Source organism: Panthera tigris, chromosome A1 (genome assembly GCF_018350195.1).
Source record: "Panthera tigris isolate Pti1 chromosome A1, P.tigris_Pti1_mat1.1, whole genome shotgun sequence".
Taxonomy (NCBI): Eukaryota; Metazoa; Chordata; class Mammalia; order Carnivora; family Felidae; genus Panthera; species Panthera tigris.
Genome location: NC_056660.1, coordinates 157,707,449 through 157,730,317, shown reverse-complemented (window position 1 = coordinate 157,730,317; position 22,869 = coordinate 157,707,449). Strand labels below are relative to the sequence as shown.

Here is a 22,869-nt window from a genome sequence, read left to right as displayed (position 1 = left end):
TAGGTTGCACTTTAGTTTTGTTGGTTGTTTCCTTCACCGTGAAGAACCTTTTTATTTTTATGTAGTTCCAATCATTTATTTTTGGTTTTATTTCCCTTGCCTCAGGAGACATCTAGAAAAATGTTGTTGTGGGCAACTGCCTGTGCTCTCTTCTAGGATTTTTATCATTTCAGGTCTCACATTTACATCTTTAATCCATTTTGAGTTTATTATTATGTATGGTGAAAGAAAGTGGCCCAGGTCATTCTTTTGCATGTAGCTGTCCAGTTTTCCCAACACTGTTTTATACCAGTACCATACTGCTTTAATTACTCCCATTTTGTAATATAACCTGAAATCTGGCATTGTGACACCTCCAGTTCTGTTTTTCTTTTTCAAGATTTTTTTTCAAGAGGTCTTTTGTTTCATACAAATTTTAGGATTGTTTGTTCTAACTCTATGAAAAATGCAATTGGTATTTTAATTGGAATTGCATTAAATCCGTAGATTGCTTTGGGTGCTGTAGACATTCTAACAGTATTCTTCCATTCCATGAGCATGGAATGTCTTTCCATTTCTTTCCATTGTCTTGAATTTCTTTCATCAGTGTTTTATATTTTCAGAGTCCAGCTCTTTCACCTGTTTGTTTAAGTTTATTCCTAGATATTTTATTGTTTCTGGTGCAATTGTAAATAGATTGTTTTCTTAATTTCACTTTCTCCTATTTCATTATTAGTGTATAGAGGTGTAACATATCTCTGTCCATTGATTTATATCCTGTGACTTCACTGGATTCATTTATCACTTCTAGTAAGTAGTTTTTTTTTAGTCGAGTCTTCAGGGTTTTCTATGTATGGTATCATGTCATCTGAAAATAATGAGAGTTTTATTTTCTCCTTATCAATTTGGATGCCTTTTATTTCTTTATGTTTAATTGCTGTGGCTAGGACTTCCAGTACTATGTTGAATAAAACTGGTGAGATTAGACATCCTTATCTTTTTCCTGACCTTAGAGAAAAAGCTCTGTTTTTTACCATTGAGTATGATGTTGGTTGTGGGTTTTGCACATAAGGCCTTTACTATATTGAAGCATGTTCCCTCTAGACCTACTTTGCAGATGGTTTTTATCACGGATTGATGTACTTTGCTCAGTGTTTTTTTCCGTATCTATTGAAATGATCATAGGGTTTTTATCTTTTCTCTTATTAATGTGACATATGTTAATTTTTGTGTGAGTGTGTGAATATTGAACCACCTTTGCATCCTGGGAATAAATCTGGCTTGATGGTGGTATATGATTTTTTTAAAATGTATTGTTGGATTAGGTTTGCTAATATTTTATTGAGGATATTTGCATTTATATTCATTAGAGAGATTGGTAGAGATCTACCAATTAGAGAGATTGGTAGAGATTGGTAGAGATTGGAGAGATTGGTAGTTCTCTTTTTCTTATTTCTAATTATGGCCTTTTGTTTTTTTCTTAAAGAAGATTCCTTAACATTTCTTATAATGTTGGATAGTCGTCATGAACTCCTTTATCTTTTGCTTGTGCTAGAAACTCTTTCTGTCTCTTTCTATTCTGAATATTAACCTTGCTTGGTGGGTTATTTTGGCTTTAAGTTTTTCCCTTTCAGCACTTTAAATATATTCTGTCACTCTCTTCTGGTCTGCAAAGATTGTGCTGAAAAATCAGCTGATAGTCTTATGGGTTTCCCTTCTTTGTGACATTTTGTTTTTATATTGCTGCCTTTAATATTTTCTCTTTAACTGTTAACATTGTAATTATAGTATGTCTTGGTGTGAATTTCTTTGGATTCATCTTGTTTGGGAGTTTCTGTGCTTTTTGGACCTGGATGTTTATTTCCTTCCTCAGCATTGTGAAGTTTTAACCATTATTTGTTTAAATACGTTTTCTGCCCCTTTCTTTCCCTCTTCTCCTTCTGGGACCACTATAATGTGAATGTTTGTCAGTTGATGTTGCACCACAGGTCCCTTATATCCTATCCTCATTTTTAATTATTTTTTCTTTTTGCTATTCTGATTGGGTGATTTCCACTATTCTATTTTCCAGATTATTGATCTGCTCTGTATCGTCTAATCTGCTGCTGATTGTTTCTATTGTATTTTTCATTTAAGTTGTTATTCAGCTCTGTGACTTCTATCTGGTACTTTCTTACATTTTCTGAATATTTATTGAAGTTCTCACTGTGTTCTTCCATTCTTCTCCTTAGTTCAGTGAACCTCTCTATGACCATTACTTTGAACTCTTTATCAGGTAAATTATTTACCTGTATTTCATTAGAGTTTTTTTTCTGGAATTTTCTCATTTTCTTTTGTTGGAATTATAATCCTCTGTTTCTTTAGTTTGTTTCATTTCATACGTATATTTCTATGAGTTAGGTGGAAGAGCTACTTCTCCTGGTCTTTAATGGACTGGCCTTACACGGGAGCATCCCCTGTGTAGATTGTGTGTGCCTAGTGGTTTTGGCTGTCCAGCGGAAGCTGAAGTGGGATGGCGGGGAGTGTCCTAGGGCAAATTGCACCAAGGTTGTCTTGGTGGGATGGCTGGAGCTGGATTGGGAATGGGCCCAGAGTTCCCAAACATTCTGTGCTGTGGCTGCCCTGGTGGAATAGCTGGAGCTGGAGTGTGCATGGGCTTGAGGTTCTGAAGCATTCTTTCCCTGGGCTACCCTGGAGAAACAGCTGTAGTTGGAGGGGATGCAGCCCTGGTGGAATGTGTAGACCTGGAGTGGGAACAGGTGCAGTCCATGGGGTCCTAGGCTCCCCTGCCCTAAGGCTGCCAATGGCAAGATGGCTGGGGCTAGAGTGGGCATAAGCCAGGAGGGTCCCAGGGTACCGTTCTGGGGCCACCCTAGCAGGACATCTGGAGCTGGTGTGGGCTAGGGTCCTTAGACTTGCTGGGGTGTCTCTAGCCAGCTGGCTGTAGTGACTGAACCCAGCTCCTGTCCACAATATCATGGTTTAGGGGGAATATAAACAGTGATGCTCAACAGAGCCTATGACTGCAGAGAGTTCTAGAAATTTCCCCACTCTTTGGTAGATTCTCTAGAATTAGTCACTGGATTTTCTTCACTTATAATCTAGTTGTCCTTTAGATTTCTATTTGTCATTTCCAAGGGCAGGCAAGTCTGCCTGTGGAGCCTTTGGTAATATCCTTCCCTCACTGTGTTAGGTTGGGGTTCCTTTTATTATCTTGTCTCTGTCTCTGCCTTCTTTGTGTGGTCCCTCTGTCATTTGTTGTGCAGAAGCTATTCAGGCAGCCCTCCGTTCTTTTTCAGGAGGAGTTGTTCTATATGTAGGCATAGTTTTTTTTTTTTTTTAATATGAAATTTATTGTCAAATTGGTTTCCATACAACATCAGTGCTCATCCCAACAGGTGCCTTTCATACGTAGGTATAGATTTGGTGTATTCACAGGAGGAAGTGAGTTTGGTATCTTCCTATGCTGCCCTCCTGGATCCAGAGGAGCTTGTATTTTTTCTTAGCTGAAGGTAGTTGTACCCTGAAATAGTTCAGTGTGATATTTTCATAAAAACAAGAATGTTGACTTGTGTAAGCACACTATAATTATCAAACTTATGAAATGAAATTGATATAATCCTTTTATCTGTAAAGTTGATTTCAGTTTTCCAGTTGTCATAATACTATATAGCAAAAGAAAAAAAATTCTCATTCAGGATTTAATATAGGATCACATTGTATTGTCACCCATGTTCAGTTTTGTGTTTTTTTTTTCTTTGCTTCCTTAAACAGTTCCTCAACTTTTTTCTTTCTTGACCTTGGCATTTTTGAAGAGTACAGGCCACTTTTCTTAATAGAATGTCCTCCATTTTTTATTTTCTGTTGTTTTCATGATGAGATTCAGGTTATGCATCATTGGCAGGAATTTTACAGAAGTGATGTTGTATTCTTAACAGATTATTTAGGGGCCACATGATGGCAATTTATTCCATTAATAGTGGTCAGAGTTTTTAAGGTAGGACCTCTGAGTTCCAGTCAGCCAACCACTGCAAAGGATGCCAGGGCTCCCTGGAGCTCAAATTCCTAGCTCTACTGAGAAGTCCAAGAAGAATGAACATTGCCCGAGCTGGCATCCCTTGCAAGGCAGGAAAACAGGCTGGTGTTGTTTTGACCTCTTGGCTGTAATAGTTTTGGTACCATCTTTTAAACTAGCCAGTGTCTGGCATATGATAGATGATTTAATAACTGTTGAAGTAAGTCAACAAATAATGCATCCTTTCTTGAAGGTACCTGTGGCATGTTCCATTGACATTCATTACGAGCAAATCAGACTCAGTCCAAAGATTTTTGCTGAAGACAAAAACAGGTAACTTCTTGTAGAAATAACCAGGATAAGTTAAGAAACTGGAAATGTGTAAGACTTAGGTACTCAGTTTGTTGTACTATTTATCTTGGTTAAAACCGAAAGACCAGGTCAACCTTTATTCAATATATTCAATATATTCAAAACCTTTATTGAAAGCAAATCTTTGGCTTTCAATTTTAGTGAAGATAGAAGGTTCAAAATATTCTCTTGTGTCAAAAAGCCAGTAATCTTGCCAGACCAAGATTAAAGCAGTTGAATTATGTAATGCTAAGTAGGAGGGCTTACTAGTGAAAATTCCCTATTATTTTGTTAACATTGCTGGATTATTTTGTATGTATGACCTGAAATGTGGCTGTATTCTTCCCCTAGATCTGTAAATCTGAAAAAAATGGTGTCTCAAGCTAGTATTGGCTTTTACCTATTGGAATGGGCTTTTATGGTTTCTAAAATAAATGTGTTCAATATGAAACTCATTTCAGTATTAAAATTGTTCAATATTAAACTTCCCTTTAGTTTCTTTGTCCAGTCTCTGATCAGAAGAGCTTTCATCAGTGAAGAGAGAAAATGGAACTATGATTTATTTTATTTGCTCTAGATGTGCTCATTCTCCCAGAAGAGGTAGAATGGATCAAATTTAATGTTGGAATGAATGGCTATTACATTGTGCATTATGAGGATGATGGATGGGATTCTTTGAGTGGTCTTTTAAGAGGAGCACATACAACAATCAGCAGCAATGATCGGGCCAGTCTCATTAACAATGCATTTCAGCTTGTCAGGTAATACAAACTCCTCAGGGTCTTGGTTTATTTCTGAAAGCAGCTGTTAGCATTTGAATGCTTGATTTCTGAAGATGAAAATGATTACTTGCTAATTAGAAGTTGAAAGGTGTCTTCCCCTAAGTTCTTCTTACAGTCCAAGGTTGCTTTTAGTCTCATGGTTAGCCATGTGTCTGTGTTTGCAGAGTAAGGTAAAAGAAGTGACCTGTATTTTAATCTTTTTTTTTTTTAATGTTTTTATTTTATTTTTGAGAGACCATGAGAGAGGCAGAATGTAAGCAGGGGAAAGGGAAGGGCACAGAGAGGGAGACACCGAATCCAAAGCAGATTCCAGGCTCTGAGGTGTCAGCACAGAGCCTGACACAGGGCTTGAACTCATGAACTGCGAGATCGTGACCTGAGCTGAAGTCAGACACTTAGCTGACAGAGCCACCCAGGTGCCCCTGATGTTTTTCATTAACAACTCAGACTGATGCAAAAGGGTGTAGAAAATCAGGAGATCAACATTCTGGAGAAGACCTTTGTCCTGCAGCTTTTCTGGCCCTGCTATAATACGGGAGGTTTCTGCCCTGCTGGGTCCTTCACATTCTGGAAACCTTCTTAGAAGACCAAGTGGCTCAGTACCAAGTTTTTGCATTGTGACTCTTTTATTAAAAAATTTCTCCCCCCAACCCTCAAACTGGAAACCTGAACTTCACAGCAGCTGTATGGAACATGCTCATAAAATGTGGACTAACCAAATGATCTTTGAGTTGTTAAGGACAGTGTTCTCTCTAATTTTTTGCCTTATGACAATGGCTTTTAAGGAAATGGTTCCTAGGGCGCTCAGTCAGTTAAGTGCCCAACTCTTGGATTTTGGCTCAGGTCATGATCTCATGGTTCATTTTGTGAGATTGAGTCCTTTGTTGGGCTCTGTGCTGACAGCGAGCAGCCTCCTTAGGATTCCCTCTCTCCCTCTCTCCCTCTCTCCCTCTCCCTATCTCAAAATAAATATTTAAAAATAAATAAACTTAAAGAAAAAAAGGAAATGATTCCTAAACCTGAAACTCAAACTTCTCCAATATTTAGGCAGAACTGAAGTCCTAAGGGGAGTCACCCATGTGAGAAGGAATGATTCTATAGTTCTCATTTCCCATGTACCTTTGCTCTAAATGTTGAGTTCTTCATTTCTGACTTCTCAAGGTGGCAAAAAGCAATGACGATAAGGACAGAAGTTGTTTATCTAGCTGTTTCTGCGTTACTGAGACCATTTCCCTCTATAACATTATTGCTTAATTCTTAGAGGGTTTTGTGTTTACTTACCTAACCATATACCCTGCCACTGAGACTTTTAACCCCTGGCCTCCATAATGAAGGGTTTACATCTATATTCAGTTTCTTTTTGAAATGGAGATAAGAATGTGTTCAATCCAGACACTCAGACTTTTGACTGAGTGGCAATCTCTGCAACCAAGATTACTGATTTTGATGAAAACTGCCATCTTACTCTGGAAGTTGAACACACAATCCACTGTTCCACAGAGGGAGAGATGCTGACCTGTCTCCATTTTTTCTTAACCACAAGTTAGCCCTGGCCCTGTTATTCGAGAAACTTCCTCCACAATGGTAAATAAGCTAGTGTTATATGTGAAAGAAAAGATACTTATATAAAGGTCACTATTATTAAGGGGGCATTAATATCTGACTAATGTTTGGCTGGGAGATGAAAATATCTTTTGAAACAAAAAATTGATTTCCTGCATTTTTTTTTTTAAACTGCTAACCATGGTGTCTCTTGACCAGCAATGGAAAGCTATCAATTGAAAAAGCCTTGGATTTAACCCTATACTTGAAGCATGAAACTGAAATTATGCCCGTGTTCCAAGGTTTGAATGAGCTGATACCTATGTATAAACTGATGGAGAAAAGAGATATGAAGGAAGTGGAAAATCAGTTCAAGGTAGAAGCCTTAAATAAATTGAATAGTTACATAACTGATTTGCTTTTGTGTGGGTGTAGGAAAGCATCCTTACCATTGTTCATGTATGTATGTCCTCACATATATTAAGGAAAAGTAAATCAAAATTAACTCAGTGTTTAGACTAGCAAAAATTTGGGTCTTACTGGCACAGACGGTAAGAATCTGTACTCAATTTTTATGGATTTGTTACTCCTTTCTTTTTGCAAATACTTATTTCATTTTACTACTGCATTTTGATGGTTACTATTAAGATATGCTGAGTCCGGTACTTGAGGAAGAGGCACAAAAGCATTATTTTTGGCAAAATGTCATGAAGTCCTTTTGTATAATTTGCTCTCAAAATTTAGTGCTATCAACTCTCTTAGTTTGTTTCAAAAATGGCAGTTCATCCTGATTTTTAAATAGATGAAGGTATACTTATAAATGTTATGGAAATAGTAAAATCATTTTTTCTTGTTTTTGACCCTTTTATAATTAAATATAAACAGAATTACATGATTTTAAAAATAAGAATTGGATTAAGCTTTAAAAATTAATCCCCATATCCCGAGGGTGTGTTGGTTTGTATAAAACATGAGATGGCCTGGGACCATTGTGGTGACACATGTGGCTTTCTCGCAGGCCTTTCTCATCAGGCTGCTGAGGGACCTCATTGATAATCAGACGTGGACAGATGAGGGCTCAGTCTCACAGCGAATGCTGCGGAGCCAGCTCCTCCTCCTTGCCTGCATGTGCAAGTATCAGCCCTGTGTACAGAGGGCAGAAGCCTATTTCAGAGAGTGGAAGGAAGCTGGTGGAAATTTGAGGTCTGTGTTTACAGAACAACCCATTTGTTCATATGAAGGGTATCTTTTCTGTTTTTCATCATTGGTGCTAAATGTTGGGAGGAAAAAACAACAAGTGTAGATAAGTCTCCTCTGCTGTACTTTTTGAGAAAATAAATTATTTTTTAAGATTTATCTATGTATCTCTCAACTTTCTCTTTTAAGAAATACTAGGAATTTATATATATAAAGATAAATACATATATCAAATATTTGCAGATAAATATAAATATATATGTATCAAATATTTGCAGAGTTAAAATAGGATTAGAATAATTCCAATTTAACAGAGGCAAGGGTCAGAACGAAAACAGCTATCCTGGATAGGAACAGAGGCAGTGCCTGCCATAGAGGTAGCTCCTTTGGGCCTCCAAAGTCCCTGATGGGGTGTGTATAAACACTTGCTGACACTGTCTAAGCAAAGTAGGATCTTCCTGTATTTGGAATTGATTCTTGCTGTACTTAAGGACTGTTATATTTGGGGCTTAAATCTCTCCAGGAAATACTAAGCAAACAAAAAGTATACATGCTTCCATTTAAAGAAATGCTTCCAAGCAGTGCTCCGTTGGATTCCTGACCTTTGTTCATGGATTACTTCTTGAGTCTAGTTTGCATTTCTTTCTTTTGGTTTAAAAAGTGACCACCCGTCGAGTTACCAGCATCATTAACGTATGTTAGATATGTTGGTATTTATCAAAGTGGAATTTCACATGATGTTTTTGAGAACGGGACTTAAAACTGAATTTTAGATGCTTTCTTGTACTTCTTTCTTAAAATCTAACTGAAGGAAAGAGGTTATTTTTGTTGACATTTCCAGGCACATTTCTCTGATCACCAGGCCAGTTTATCAGCTTGTAATTGGTCACCATTATACATTCAAACACACTCCCTACATCTCAGACTCTCACTAGGTATGTTCTTTTCCGCAGCCTGCCCAGTGATGTAACCTTGGCGGTGTTCGCTGTGGGGGTCCAGAACCCTGAAGGATGGGATTTTCTTTATAGTAAATATCAGTCATCTTTGTCCAGTACCGAGAAAAACGAAATTGAATTTGCCCTCAGTATTAGCCAAAATGAGGGAAAGCTTCAGTGGTGAGTAATTCATTCGTGTTTACATGGCCATGAGGAATTAAATGACATCAGATGCTTCTGACGTTGTTTTTGTTCTCTTGGCCAGGAATTGCCTATTCTGCTGGGAACAGTTAAGTGGGCACACATCTAATGAGTATGGTAGTTAATTAGTGAGAAGCAGGTATTAGGAAAAATATTTAAAGGAATATATATTTGTATGTTTTTAAAAGAACATGTTTAGAAGTACATACCTTTAGATATACCTTTCTTATTTATTTTCTCTTATGAACAAATGTGATTATATGAGAATGGGTGTTGTGAACACTATATAAATGTGAATTTTTATTATGTACATCTAGCAGGTTTATTAGCACTCTAGTTACCTATTTGGTCTTTATTATTGACGGATTGGCTTTTTTTCTTTCACGCATTATTTTATTGAAATGACTTACAACTTTTCCAAGGACTATTCGTTGTTACCATTTCTTCTCTCATTCATTTTAGGCTACTAGATGAAAGTTTTAAGGGAGATAAAATAAAAATTCAAGAGTTTCCACATATCCTTAGAGCTGTTGGCAGGAACCCGGTGGGATATCCATTGGCCTGGCAGTTTCTGAGGGAAAATTGGGATAAACTTATACAAAAGTAAGTAGTGCCAAAAATTGTGCCGTGACTAGAAAAGTCCATTAACCTGGCTGTGTTTTAGCTTTGTTTGTAAAACAACAGTGGTGGTCTAAAGGGATTTTGTTTGTTTGTTTGTTTGTGTTTTTTTTTTTTTTTTATTGCAGATAGCACATAGAGATACTTTAAAAATATTCTTAGAAAATATAAAACTCAGAATTTAGTGCTAACTAATGAATCTGGGTAGTCCAGTTTTCCATTCCAATCCCTTTCTGCATCTGCTGACCAATTAGCCTTCCTCGGCACAGTTCAACCCATGTCTTGCTTTAACACTTCTGCTTGTTTGCACCTGCACTTGCCTAGCTCTCATAGCACTTAGTATCTAGCACTTTATTTAGGGTACTGCATCTTTTATTCAGCTGTTGGTGTATTTATATTTTACAGTGGTATGTTAACACATTGGAGGATGCGGATCACGTCATAGATTTTTTTCCTGCCTAACCAGTTTTTAGTTAATTCTTGTAAAATCTATATGGCACTTAAAAACATGTTAAGTGAATAAATACTTTATGATACATCTTGACAACTTCAATTTGCAGGTTTGAACTTGGCTCATCTTCTTTAACAAATATGGTAATAGGAACAACAAATCAGTTCTCCACAAGAGCACGGCTTGAGGAGGTAAACAAAACTTTTAAATTTAAGTGACAATTAGCTAATAAATACGGGGTAGACAAAAGGGTATGAGGAGTTAGGAATGGATTTTGTCACTTAGTAGATGTTCTCTTCGGATGCTGTGGTGTTTTGGACACCAACCAAAATCAGTTACAATAAATTACTGAAAACTATGCCTCTTTGTCAACATGTTAAGAAGTCTTAGCTCTGCCATTAAAATTTTTAGGGCTTAAAAATTACTGGAAGCATTTAATCTCTGTTTATTCAGATGTTAAAAGTGATCATGAGAAATATAAATGCCCTATGTGATCATCTAGCTGTTAGGAAATCTGGAATCTTGGTTCTCCACTATCTAGATTCATGATTTTCTTGTAACTTATTTATATGCCATGTACTTGCAGGAAGAATTTTAGGCAACTTGTAATGTCCATATAATAACAGAAATGTTAAATACCAGAAAGCTGCATGATTGACAGAAAGAGGTAACTGTATGAGGGATTTATGCTGAGGATAATTTATTGCAACTGTAAATGTATCACCACTTCCTAGCAGTCAAGACAAAAAATGAGAAAACCATAGGAGTTATTCCTATTGTCTGGTAAGAGAGAACCTGAAATGTAAAAGTTTTCCACCAAAGCAAACTTTTCTTCTGGCCTTAAACTTTGAGGAAGTGGATGTCCAGGTCATTGTTGTGTGGTGTTCCTTCTCTAATAATGTTTTCTAAAGGTGTAGAACAAATTTTACATGCCTTTAGAAATAGGTTGCCTTTAGATAAAATCTGAGAGCCTAATATTTTTTTTTAGGAATACTTCCATTGTATAGTCTGGTTACACCATGATACAGCTTGATACAGGGAGAATGCTTTGAAAATCAAAAGAACTGTTGCATCCCTGATTTTCTCTAGTTTTCAGTAGTTTCATGCAGGCTTGTAAAATTGCACACAGTTCAGGATTGAACTCTAGTGAGGTCTACAGCAGAGCCATTCTATGTGATGACTGAAGACCAGTCAGGGGCTGTTAGTAGCAAGACAGCTGTCCATAGACCAGATCTATAGCAACAAAACATTTCATTCATTCACTTGCTTTTTCAAGTCTTTTCTCATTATTTCTTTAAAGACATTACATTTTTATTATAAGGCAAACATGGTTTTAGTTTCTGGGGCTATGATGACGAACAGAGTAGACAAAGTCTTGGCCCTCATAGAGCTTAAATTCTACTGGGGAATCAGTTACGGACAGATCAACCTATGTCAGGTGGTTACATGCTCTTAAGATGAATAAGGCAAGGTAAGGAGAGAGTGGGTACGGGATGGAGCTTTGTTCTATGGAATGATTAGGAGACCTTTGAGCAGAAACCGAAGGAAATGCAATTGTCGTGTGCAAAAGAAACATCAGGTGCAAAGGCCCTGAGGTAGAGCATGGAAATGACATCTTGGATGTCATCAGAAGGGAGAGTGTCTTACTGACAGGTAAAATGTGGGAGTCAGTTTGAGCCCTTCTCGGTCCTGACATCCAACTCCTCCCTGAGTCTTGTTGGCTCGGCTTTCAGCATATATATTGTATCTGTGCACTTGTCTGCTTTTACTCCACCCCCAAGACTTTCTGATCTCTGGCCTGGCCTATGGCTATAGCCTCCTGAGTGTCTTCCCAATTTGCTAATACCAAGTCATTTTCCACATTTAATACTGAAAATCAACCCATGACTGACTCCTCCATGAACTCTAACCTATTCAGCTTGGAATAAATCCCAAGACTTTCCTTTGCATGTGCACAAGACCATGATGACTGGGCTCTTGCCCACCTCTCCAGCCCATTTTCACATGCTTTTCTGTGTCACCCTCATACAACAACACTTGAGTCACTCAGCCACTTCGTGTTCCAGGGCTACCAGGTGTTTATTTTGTCTCTAAGCCTCTAAACTTCTTTTTCAATGTTTATTTAATTTTGAGAGAAAGCAAGAGAGCAGGGGAGGGGCAGAGAGAGGGAGACAGAGAATCTGAAGCCCAACATGGGGCTTGAACTCATGAACCATGAGATCATGACCTGAGCTGAAGTTGGACACTTAACTGAGCCACCCAGGTGCCCCGAGCCTCTAAACTTCTTACCTCTGCCTGGCTTGCTCTTTCCCTAGCTTGGATAAAGGAGCCAGTGGAAAGGCTCATTTTATCCTGTAGAGGTCTCAGATCACATGTCACCTTCCCAGACTACTCTGTCTAAAGCAGGCCACCCCCTTCCCCAGTTACTGTCGTAATCTCAGTGTGTTTTGTCCACGGTGGTATATTTAAAGTAATCATAGTTTACCGCTTGTTGTTTTCCCAGCCAGAGTGTAAGCTCCCAGAGGACAGGCTGCTTGCATGGTTCATTGCCTCCTCCTCAGTGTCTAGCACAGTAATTCAGACAGACGGATGAATAAGTGCCAAACAGTCATGAAACAAGGGATGAGGTTGAGTCCCTGATACAAGCTGGGTTTTAAGGTCTGCACTTTATTCACATTATATAACTACATCCTCACCCGTGCTTTGCAAGGCAAAGAGCATCCTCTTGCTACCAAAGTGAAAACTGAGTCCCAGACAAGTTAAGTTGTTTACTAAGGATCAAACAAGTTAGTAGGATAAAACTGTGTCTTTCTGTCTCTATATCACACCACTTATTGCACAGAACATGTTCTCAAGGAGGCAGGTTTGAATCAAATGCTCAGTTGAGAGGATGCATTTCTCAAGGTAGATGAAGATAGGAGAGAGAATTTTGGGTCAAAAGAGTTGAAGGGCAAGGGTTAGCAGCTGGCTTCGTTTACAGGTCTTACAGTTTTTTGTTTTGTTTTTCTTAGTGGTACTATCATGAAGGGCTCCTTCAGGATTATTTTAAATAATTTGAAAACAGTTAAATAACTTATATTAAATAATTAGTAAAATTAATGATGTGATAGGACTGTTGTAAAGTGCCTGGAGTCATTCTTTTAACTGAGTATGGATCTTGAGTTCTGAAAGGATGTAACAGTAGGCTGAGCTCCAACTGAATGCAGGCCCATGAGGCATGCTAAGTGTTGTCTAGGTTGCTACAGCAGAGGGCAGGCCTTCAGCTCGTTGAAAAGTTGTATTGAGGTACCAATTTTAAAACAAACCTGAATCATTTAATATTGGAATTTGATCTTTCAAAAGCCTATTCTTATTCCCAAATTTATAATACGATATTACAGCACAGATTTTTTTAAAATGTTTATTTTTGAGAGAGACATCTCAATCAGAGAGAGCGTGAGCAGAGGAGGGGCAGAGAAAGGGGGGCAGAGGATCTGAAGCAGGCTCTGCACTGACAGCAGCAAGTCCCATATGGGACTCAAACCCAGGAACCATAAAATCATGACCTGAGAGGAAGTTGGATACTCAACCAACTGCCACCCAGACGCCCCTACAACATGGATTTTTAAGAAAATAACTGTCTGGAATCCATGCTTAATAAATACTGCATCTTGACCTAGACTTACCTCCTGTCTACAGAGTCAAAAACTTACGGATTAATGCTGTGAAAACATAAAGGAAAACATAAAGGTGAAACAGAGTACTGCAATAGTCAATGCTGTTGCAAAGCCACACTGTTCCTCATGTGAGCTTAAAGGAGTCGATACCCAGCCATGAAACAGGGAAGGTATTTTTGAGGAGACAGCGGTGTCTTATCTGTTTAAAACCATGGACAACTTTGTGTGGATTTTATCTTGGAGGAACAATACATGAATTGTGGATTAGTGTAAAAAATTTGGCAGTTTGGGAGATTTCCACCATAACCTTCTTGTTTCTGTAATGACCTACAAGGCCAGGCCCAAGGAGAAAGACTGCACTTGTGGGGTTCAAATTGTTTTCCTTGGCAAAGAAGATACTCTGCACATTTAACTTTTTAGATATGTTAAAAAAAACCCCAAAAAACAAAAACTAAGCTTGCATTGGTGTGTATATAACAATATATATTAAATAAACACACTCAAACCTTAATTATAAAACGGTATACAGTGAAGTCTTTTAGAACCTGGCAACTGGGAATAAATAAAACTGCAGAGAAAAATGCAGAATTTGACATCATGACGCATGAGCTCATTTCGTAGAGCTTAAATTTCTGTGTACACAATTCTACCCAGACACGGGGCACTGCCTTCTATGTATAATTTGGGCAAATGCTGCAATTTTGGCTTGTTTTAACTAGCCTGAAAGTTTATTTGTGTAATACAATAAAACAGATTTTTAAAATTTGATTTTTCCTTACAAGGTAAAAGGATTCTTCAGCTCCTTGAAAGAAAACAGTTCTCAGCTCCGTTGTGTCCAGCAAACAATTGAAACCATTGAGGAAAACATACGTTGGATGGATAAGAATTTTGATAAAATCAGAGTGTGGCTCCAAAGCGAGAAGCTTGCACTGCTCTAACAGTTTGTTCCTTGGTGGTTCCTGTGGTAACATTATGCTAAAATTTTGTCAGATGTGATTATTTTCAAACCAGAGATGGCTCTTTTGGCTTCTGCTGAAGATATTTTTCCATTTCCTTCTTACTCATTTGACTATTCCTGTGACAAGACGGGCTACTAAATTGTTCATCAATGGGTTACTGCTACAATGTATTTTATTGAGAGGTGTCACCCTGCAATCTAAACCCAAGCGGTGGGTTCCTTACTGTAGAGGAGTAGCTTATTTCTACCGTTTTATGTCCTATACTTAAGCCTTGTGCTTTCCAAACCCTGTTCTCCATGTGTGTGTCATCCATAAGCTGTTTTGTCACTCTCCTTTAAAGACCTGTGCATAGTGAGGACTGCTGAACAGTGAACCCCTGGATCAGTGACTAAGCATGTTCCACCTTTCCCTTCCCTGCCACATGTCCAGGGGCTGACATGTAGGCACATGTCATCAGGCTTGTTTGCTGACTTCTGTCAGTCTCCCAGGAGGGCAGATGGGAGCTGGGGTAGGGGAGAATAGATGGGGGTGTTGTATTGCCCTGGTGCCCTTGCAGGTTGCCTCGGGTGGCCTCCACCAAAGCTTGGCTCCTGAGAAGCGGCCCTCTTTTTACCCAGCCTTCTCCACCTCTGCCTTCTAGTAACCATTCCTCCTCTCATCCCTCCAGGATGAGGGGAGGGTGAAGTGGGAGTCTGGCTTTTCATAGTCCTAGCAGTACTAGTGGGCTCTTTACATCCATCCCCATACCTTTGTTTAAACAACAAACCTTTTTAGAGAACTCTTCTCAATCCTAATTTGAGTGTGTGGTCTATTTCCTCAAGGACCCTGAGCGATACAGTGTCCCTCTGAAAAAAGCAGAGTACATTCAGGTCTAGAGGAGAAAGCTTTCATTTGAAGTTGAACCTGGGAGCTGTTGATACTTAGGTAGGTGATGCTTCCTCTCTCTGCTCCATATTTGGCCTAGTTTATAATTCCCCAAAACCTTGTTACTGGCACTGCCACTAAGTCATGGCAGAGTCTCCAATAAATAATGTGAAACTGAAATTATTTATATTAGCTTAAGTGTGGCAGTGAGTTGTCTTTGAAGGCCTTTGAGTTTAACATACTATAAAATTTAAAAGAATATATGAAAAATGTCAATGTGTTCTAATATATTGTGGAATAGAGTGACATGAATGTGTTTACAATTCTCTATGTATTGCATAGTCTAATGGTTTGAGAAATAAAACCAGGAATCACTGGTAATTTCCACTCCCAGGTATTAACCTTCTAAAAGACATACAAAGCCAAGATTTTAATGTAAAATACTTTTAATTGTTTTGTATTTTGACTTAATGAAACATGGAAATAGTGGTTTTCATTTTGGTCACCTGAGGAACCTATGTTAATTTGCTTCTGGAGAAGTCCATTTTCTAAATAACAATATTGCTACAACAATGTGCAAATACCTTTTTGGGAATAAAAATTCTATTTACTTCTAAGCAGACATTTGCAATCATTTCCTTCTAATTAGGTAAAAGAAGACTCAGACTCTGTAGCTTAGTCTCATCATTAATTACCAGTAAACGCCCAAGTCTTGAAGACATTGCTAATGAACAAAAAGGCATATTAAGGGTACCTTTAATGTTTACTTTTACAAGCGTTTCTTAAATCTCTGGATTTAAAAATATTTCTGTATATGCAGGGAAATTAGTAATACTGCAGCCATTTCCCTGCAAACACATCTGTCAATGTCAAAGATTTCATTTGGAAAAAAAAGGAAAACTTTATACTACCTAATTAAAAGACTTAGAAATACAGTTGAAATCCCACAGGAGCAGTATTCATTATTTTCTTGTCAGTGCTTTGAAAAGGTCTGTTTACTCTCCCTAGCACTGGCTTATATTTCCCAGATTTAGAGTAATAGAATAATGCCGGCATCTCTCATGGGATAGATACGCAGCATTTAAAGGGGGCTAAGCATGATATCCTATATGTATGTGCATGACTTTTCATGAGAATTTTGGAAGAGTTAGCAATATCATTTTATGCCCCATTATAGGTACTGTTGTTGTTTTTCCTCCCCCCAGTTTCTGGACAGTATTGGTGATATTTCTCATTTTTAGAGAAGTCGGCTAAGTTCTAATAAGAACTTAAAACATATGCTAAGGAAGGCTGTGCTTTCTGAAATGAAGAATTCCAAATCAGTTTTATGACATGTACCTGATATCTTTTCCTGCATCCAGTACCAAGAAATAAAGATGAAATTATTTATCGAAATCCCCTCAAGGATATCAGTGCTATGTTCATAAACAATTCATTCCAAAAGATCTGAGAAACCATTCAAAGTTGTATGACATCAGAACCTAGTTCTTGAATTGCTGTGGGAGAAAAGCAGGTTTTTAAATTTCAGATAGCTTTTTTTTTTTTTTTTAAAGAAGTTTTTATCTTTGGTAAACCTACCTTCCTTAAAGCCAGATGGTACACAGTGCACAGACTAAAGTGGCAGTGGTCTAAGCAGATAATTGCTGCTCTGCTTATATGTAGCAAAATGGAAAGCATAGCTTAACACAGTAACCCAAGTGAGTTCAAGGCATATGAATATTCTAAGGATCATATTTTCTTATTTTTGGAGCTTGCTATGTGGTGACATATAGTCTGCATTTTGCTTTTCTGACTTGATTCTAGTCTTAGTATGTTTTGTGCTGGCTCTAAGGTGTAGAAGTCCTAACCTCTGGCAAAAAAAGAGTACTGGGTGCAGCATGTCCTGGTCTGTCCAGGTTATTAATTTATTAGCAGCCCAAGAGGAGATATGTGCCCACTGTACAATATTTTATGTTTGACTTATAAACATTAACCCAAAGAAACATCAAATACAGTTCTAAAGCCCAAGAGGAGATGGGTAATGAGAAATCAGAACATTAAACACGTTCAAAGCATTGTTTTCCAAATGCTAACAATAAAAGAAGTGCAAATGGCAAATACTAATGAGATTTACAGGCACTGTGTGTAGAATGTGCAAAAGTCTGCAAAGGTTTTTCCTTTTATATGTTGTTTTAAGAAACTATCAAATATATCTCTTAGAAATATAGAGTTCCCGTCTCTCCCAACTGAAGGCAATTTTTAAAAATTCAAAGTTTATCAATACTCAGTACAGTTACACAGATGAACCAGACAAATTCATTTTCTTTCTGGGAAAAGAATAACCAATGTTTAGGATGTCAACAGTCAACAAATAACACTGTCTAGAAACCACCCAGAAAAATTTTCTGTTGTTCAAAGCCTTTTGTCCTTCAAAAGTCACCATTCACCAGCTGAAGATTATATAGGCAGATACCTTGAAAAATTCAAAGAAAAGAAATCCAGTGAACAATACATAATTTTCTTGTTATAGGCATAGTAAATGTAACATTTACTAATAATGCTATGTAACAGATAGCAACAAGGAATCTCCTATGAGTAAACATGAGAATGATTTTAGAAAATTCTAGAATTTAGAAAATAGAAAACTTTAACTTGGGGAAAAATCTTTGGAACAGTTCTAATGAGTATACCTCCCTTGTTATCCAAAACAAAAGTAGACCGTGGTGAGAGAGAGTAACCCAATCTAACCTACATTTTTATTTTCTTTAGGATTTGGTCAGCCAGTGGTCATAAGCTTTAATGGCTTAGATTAACACCTATTCTTATATATAGGAAACATATAAGAAATATAAGGGCTCTCAAGGTACATCTCCTGATTGCCTTATCCAAACAAGTTCTTCAGTCACCATCAGAAGAAAGTACTTGACTTTCGCAAAACTAAGATGAACAAAAGTGGTCAATCATTTCCTTTGCTTTTGTTTCAAAAAAACCCTGTAGTTTCCTTTAGACATAAGAGGTACTTGTGTTCCCCTCACCATGTGTTGGTATTTTGGTAATATCAGTATCATAAGGACATTTCACTGTATGATGTAACAGGCTAACTGGGTAACCTGCAGTCACAAGCATCTGGGTTTCAAAGAGTCCACTAGACTTAGGTGGTCATTTTTAAGAGCCTAGTCTGATATATTAAAGAGCTCTTAATTATAAGATTACTGTTTTTAAACATTCCAGGAGCATATTATTCCATTTGTTGCTTTTCGGTGAATTAACCTATTGACAATGCTATGTGCATTTTATACCAATAGTATGAAAAGAACATGAATAAGAAGTGGGTTTAGTTTCCCTTGCCTATAAACAGGTCTGTAACAAGGTACAGTTGTCTTCATTTACAACAAACCCTGAACTTACCAAATAGTGTGAACTTTAACTTGTATTTTTTTCATCAGCTTTTAGCTTAGAAGTTTCATCCTTTGCCTAAAAGGGAAAGCAGAACCATTACTGAACCCCTCCTTTCCTGGATTAAGTATCAAAAAGCAGATCAATCATAAGATTCTTATGAGTAGATGGGCTTTTCAAAATTAAAGGGTCAAAAGATGACAAAGTGGAGGAAAATTAAATGGGCCTTTCTAAGGATTTTTCATTTAGCCCAAACTATGAACTGTTGACCTTCAAGTTTGTAAACTAAAAATAACCTTAGGTGATTTTAAATTTTTTATTTTTTATTTATTTATTTTTTTTTTTTTGAAGGCTAGGGTTAATTGAAGAAGAACACAGGTATTATTGGATGGTATTCATTCATTTTACAGTGATTGATTCTCTCTTAATTGGGGGCACTACTAAATATGGAGTTATTAAAAACTTCGTTTTGACCATGTACTTTGTATAACTGAAATTAAATATGTGTTTGCTTATTTAACCTATTTGAGATGTAAGTTCATGAGCAGTTAATCATCAATCTGGTTTCCTATATCTTTTATGGATTTCACTTTTTTTTGAGGTTATAAATTGACATATAAGCTGAATTTACACTTTAACATTATTCTAAATTTTACTATATATTTGCCTTTCCAGTGAGATTTGTACTTTCATAAGTTTTCCTGTTACTAATTAGCAACCTTTATTTTCAGCTTGAAGAAGTTGCTTTCACATTTCTTGTAAGGCTGGTTTAGTGCTGATGAACTCCTTTAGCTTTTCCTCATCTGGAAAACTTGCTCTCCTTTTATTCTGAATGACAGCTTTGTTAGGTAGAGCATTCTTCATTGAAGTTTTTTTATTTCAGCACTTTGAACAGGTCCTGCTACTCCCTCAGGCCTGCAAAGTTTCTGCTGAAAATCTGCTGATAGAGACCACTGGTTTTCTTTTGCTGTGTTGAAGATTCTCTCCTTGTCTTTAACTTGGGATTTTTAAATTACAATGTTACTTGGTGTAGGTGTCTTTAGATTCATCTTTTTGGGGGATCTTATGGGCTTCCTGGATCTGAATTTCTGTTTCCTTTCCCAGGTTAGGGAAGGTTTCAGCCATCATTTCAAGTAAGTCTGCTGCCCCTTTCTTTACCTTTTCTTCACCTGGGACCCCTATACTGTTAATGTTTGCCCATATGATGTTGTTCTATAAGTCCTTCAACCTATCTTCACTTTTTTTTCCATTCTTTTTTCTTTTTACTGTTATGATTGGATGAGTTCCACTGCTATGTCTTTATGTTCACTAATCCTTTCTTATGCTTCACCGACTGTTCAATTTTTCAGTTCACATATTGTATTCTTTGGCTCTGTGACTTCTCTTTGGTACTTTGTCATTACTCTCATCTTTAAGTTTTCACTGTGTTCATCCACTCCTCTCCCAAGTTTTGTGACCATCTTTGTAATAACTATTATGTTGACTGCTTCATCAGGTAAATCATTTAGCTCCATTCTGTTAAGGGTGTTTTTTTGTTTTTCCTGAGGTTTGATCTTTTATTTGGAACCTATTCATCTATGCTTCGTTTTCCTTACCTCTGTATTGGTTTCTATGCCTTAAATAGACACCTCTCCTAGTCTTGCACGAATGTCCCCATGTAGGAGATAAACCCTTTTGTTCAACCCTGCTGTAGCTCTTGGCTGTCTCTCAAACCTCTGTGATAGGCTGCTTGGACAATTTTATTTTTAGTGGCTCCTAGTATTTGAGGGTGTGCCAAGATCTGTCAAGGTCACAAAAGGGAGTATCTCTGTCAGCACCTAGAATGAAGCTGATTAGAAGCCAATTCCTTACATAGAACTCTTTAAACAATGCACACATATACAGGCTGGTGAAACCACAAACTAAGTCCTGCTGACTGCCAGAGCCCAGTCATCTAGAGGGGTCCCTTGGGTGACAGTCACAAAAACCGGGTTTTCAGATGAGTGTATTAAACTGCTTTCCAGGAGATGCTGATGACCTGAAGTGAGGAAGAGGGAGACGGGAAAGATGGTGTCCACCAGCCTCTGTCCTAGAAAGTATTTAAGCAGGCCCCTAGGTGAGTGTTAAATAAGATGCCTGATCCTCAGAGGCCAATGCATAACATAAGCCATTACACCTTTCACAGAAATTCTGGGTGCTTTTCAATTGGTTGGACTCTGGAGCAGGTGTGTCTGTGGTCTCAAGCCCTTTAAGAATAGTTCTCAGATCACTAAAGCCTTGTGGGTTTTGTGGACACAAGCCCTATTGGTTTTCAAAGCCAGATATTTGTGGGATTCTCTCTGATGCAGGTCTTAAAAGGTAGGATGCCAAATATGGGGTTTAAACTCTTTGCTCCTCAGGAAGAAGCTGTGGGTTTTGAGTTCCCTTTTGATTATGGGTCATGGTGCCTACAGTTGGGTTTACAGTGAGATTGTGTTCCTGTCCCCTCATTGCTTCCATTTGGGCTGCTCTCATCTGCTAGGTAAGTAAGAGTCACCCAGCTAGTTTTGGGTTTTTGTTTTGTTTTTTTCTCTCCACAGGGCATTGTTCCATATGCAGCTATAGATTTGGTGTGTCTGTGGAAGAAGGTGAGCTCAGGATCTTCCAAGGTCACCATCTTGATTCTTTGAGTTTTGCTATGCCTAGAGTATTATTTTTAAAGCCGTATCTTCAGTTTCTCATTACAGTCTGGGGATCACAGTAATAATCTTTAAATCATATGTTCTTGGAATGGGAAAAGTTCTAGAAATTGTCTAATCCAACTTGCATTCCTTCTGAGCACAATATGAATAATTTTGATAATAAGATCTCAATCATTTTGTCTCCATTAATGCCCAGCTCTAAGAAGTGGGACCCTGTAACTTTTTTAAGATTTTATTTTTAAGTAATCATTACATCCAAGGTGGAGCTCAAACTCACAAACCCAAGATCAAGAGTCACATGCTTCACTGACTGAGGCAGCCAGGTACCTCTGGACACTGTAACTTCTCTTCATTAGTCTTACTACATAATTTTTCAAGTTGCTCTAGAAAGCAGAACTAACAGTTCTCCCTCCAGCTGGCATCTAATGAAAATTCTGGATATAAAAACCCTAAGGTCTTCTCCAATTTTGTATACTGCTTCTGTGTTCTAAAATTTATACAAACCACATTCCCTGGTGTTACCCTCCCCTCCCCCACCATGAATTTGCTATGACTTTTATAGTGAATCATATATCATAATAAGTTGTTGACTTTTTTTCTTCATGGTATATAAAGTAATTGTTTAGTTTATAACTGGCCGTTTAGATTTGGTGAAATACAGTATATGAATCTGTCTTGCCAGTGTGTTATCCACAAGTAGAAAATGTGCAGTAGGCAATTTCAAGTAGTGGTATGAGTCTTTGGAGAGGAGAAGGTGTAAAAAAAATTCACCCTTCCCAATATTTGCTATAGATGTTTGAAGGTTGGTGAAGGGATGGAAGGAGTGGGACTATAGGCAGAAGGGCTTCTAAGTTTGAGAATTGCTTTTAAAATGGCAAAAGAACTGGAATGTGTTTACAATACAAAGGAAAAGTAGATTAAAAGGTTGAAGATACTAGAGAGAGGTGATTATTGACCCCTCAGAAAGAAGGGCCAAATCAGGGCAAGCGGGGGAGAGGATTTGTCTTTGGGTAGGTGGGAAGGGACCTTAGGGATTTTGTGCAAGGTGGCCTCATTTTCCTCTCTAAAGTTGAAGGCAAGGCTATCTGCAGACAGTGGTGGGAAGTGGCTGAAAGAGGGTTTTGGGAGGGGAGGGATCCTACACTGATTATCGGCTAGCACAGATGGCTGGTATCACAAACTGTACAATTATGGTGGGGTCTTCCATACTTTGTGTGATAAAGGGGGGAAATGCAAGAAACTTGAATTGTGTTAAGAATGATCATTTAGATTTCTAAAGTCCCA

The 22,869-nt window shown here is 37.8% G+C and overlaps 2 protein-coding genes across 12 annotated transcripts in view; one reads left to right on the top strand and one right to left on the bottom strand.

Moving 5' to 3' along the window:
* ERAP1 (endoplasmic reticulum aminopeptidase 1) overlaps positions 1-16,139 on the top strand; it is a 45,719-nt gene extending 29,580 nt beyond the window's left edge. For all 3 annotated transcript variants that reach the window (XM_042990525.1, XM_042990544.1, XM_042990533.1), the window contains exons 12-19: positions 4,248-4,327; positions 4,923-5,106; positions 6,889-7,045; positions 7,688-7,872; positions 8,820-8,981; positions 9,465-9,605; positions 10,181-10,262; positions 14,510-16,139. In XM_042990525.1, the coding sequence (XP_042846459.1) occupies positions 4,248-4,327; positions 4,923-5,106; positions 6,889-7,045; positions 7,688-7,872; positions 8,820-8,981; positions 9,465-9,605; positions 10,181-10,262; positions 14,510-14,665 (1,147 nt within the window). In that variant the 3' untranslated portion in view covers positions 14,666-16,139. The remainder of the gene's footprint in view (positions 1-4,247; positions 4,328-4,922; positions 5,107-6,888; positions 7,046-7,687; positions 7,873-8,819; positions 8,982-9,464; positions 9,606-10,180; positions 10,263-14,509) is intronic.
* Positions 16,140-17,100: 961 nt separating this feature from the next.
* Positions 17,101-22,869, bottom strand: part of CAST (calpastatin) — a 107,793-nt gene continuing 102,024 nt past the window's right edge. For all 9 annotated transcript variants that reach the window (XM_042990587.1, XM_042990617.1, XM_015536089.2 and 6 more), the window contains 2 exons: positions 18,938-19,003; positions 17,101-18,002 (listed from right to left, as the gene is read on the bottom strand). In XM_042990587.1, the coding sequence (XP_042846521.1) occupies positions 18,953-19,003 (51 nt within the window). In that variant the 3' untranslated portion in view covers positions 17,101-18,002; positions 18,938-18,952. The remainder of the gene's footprint in view (positions 18,003-18,937; positions 19,004-22,869) is intronic.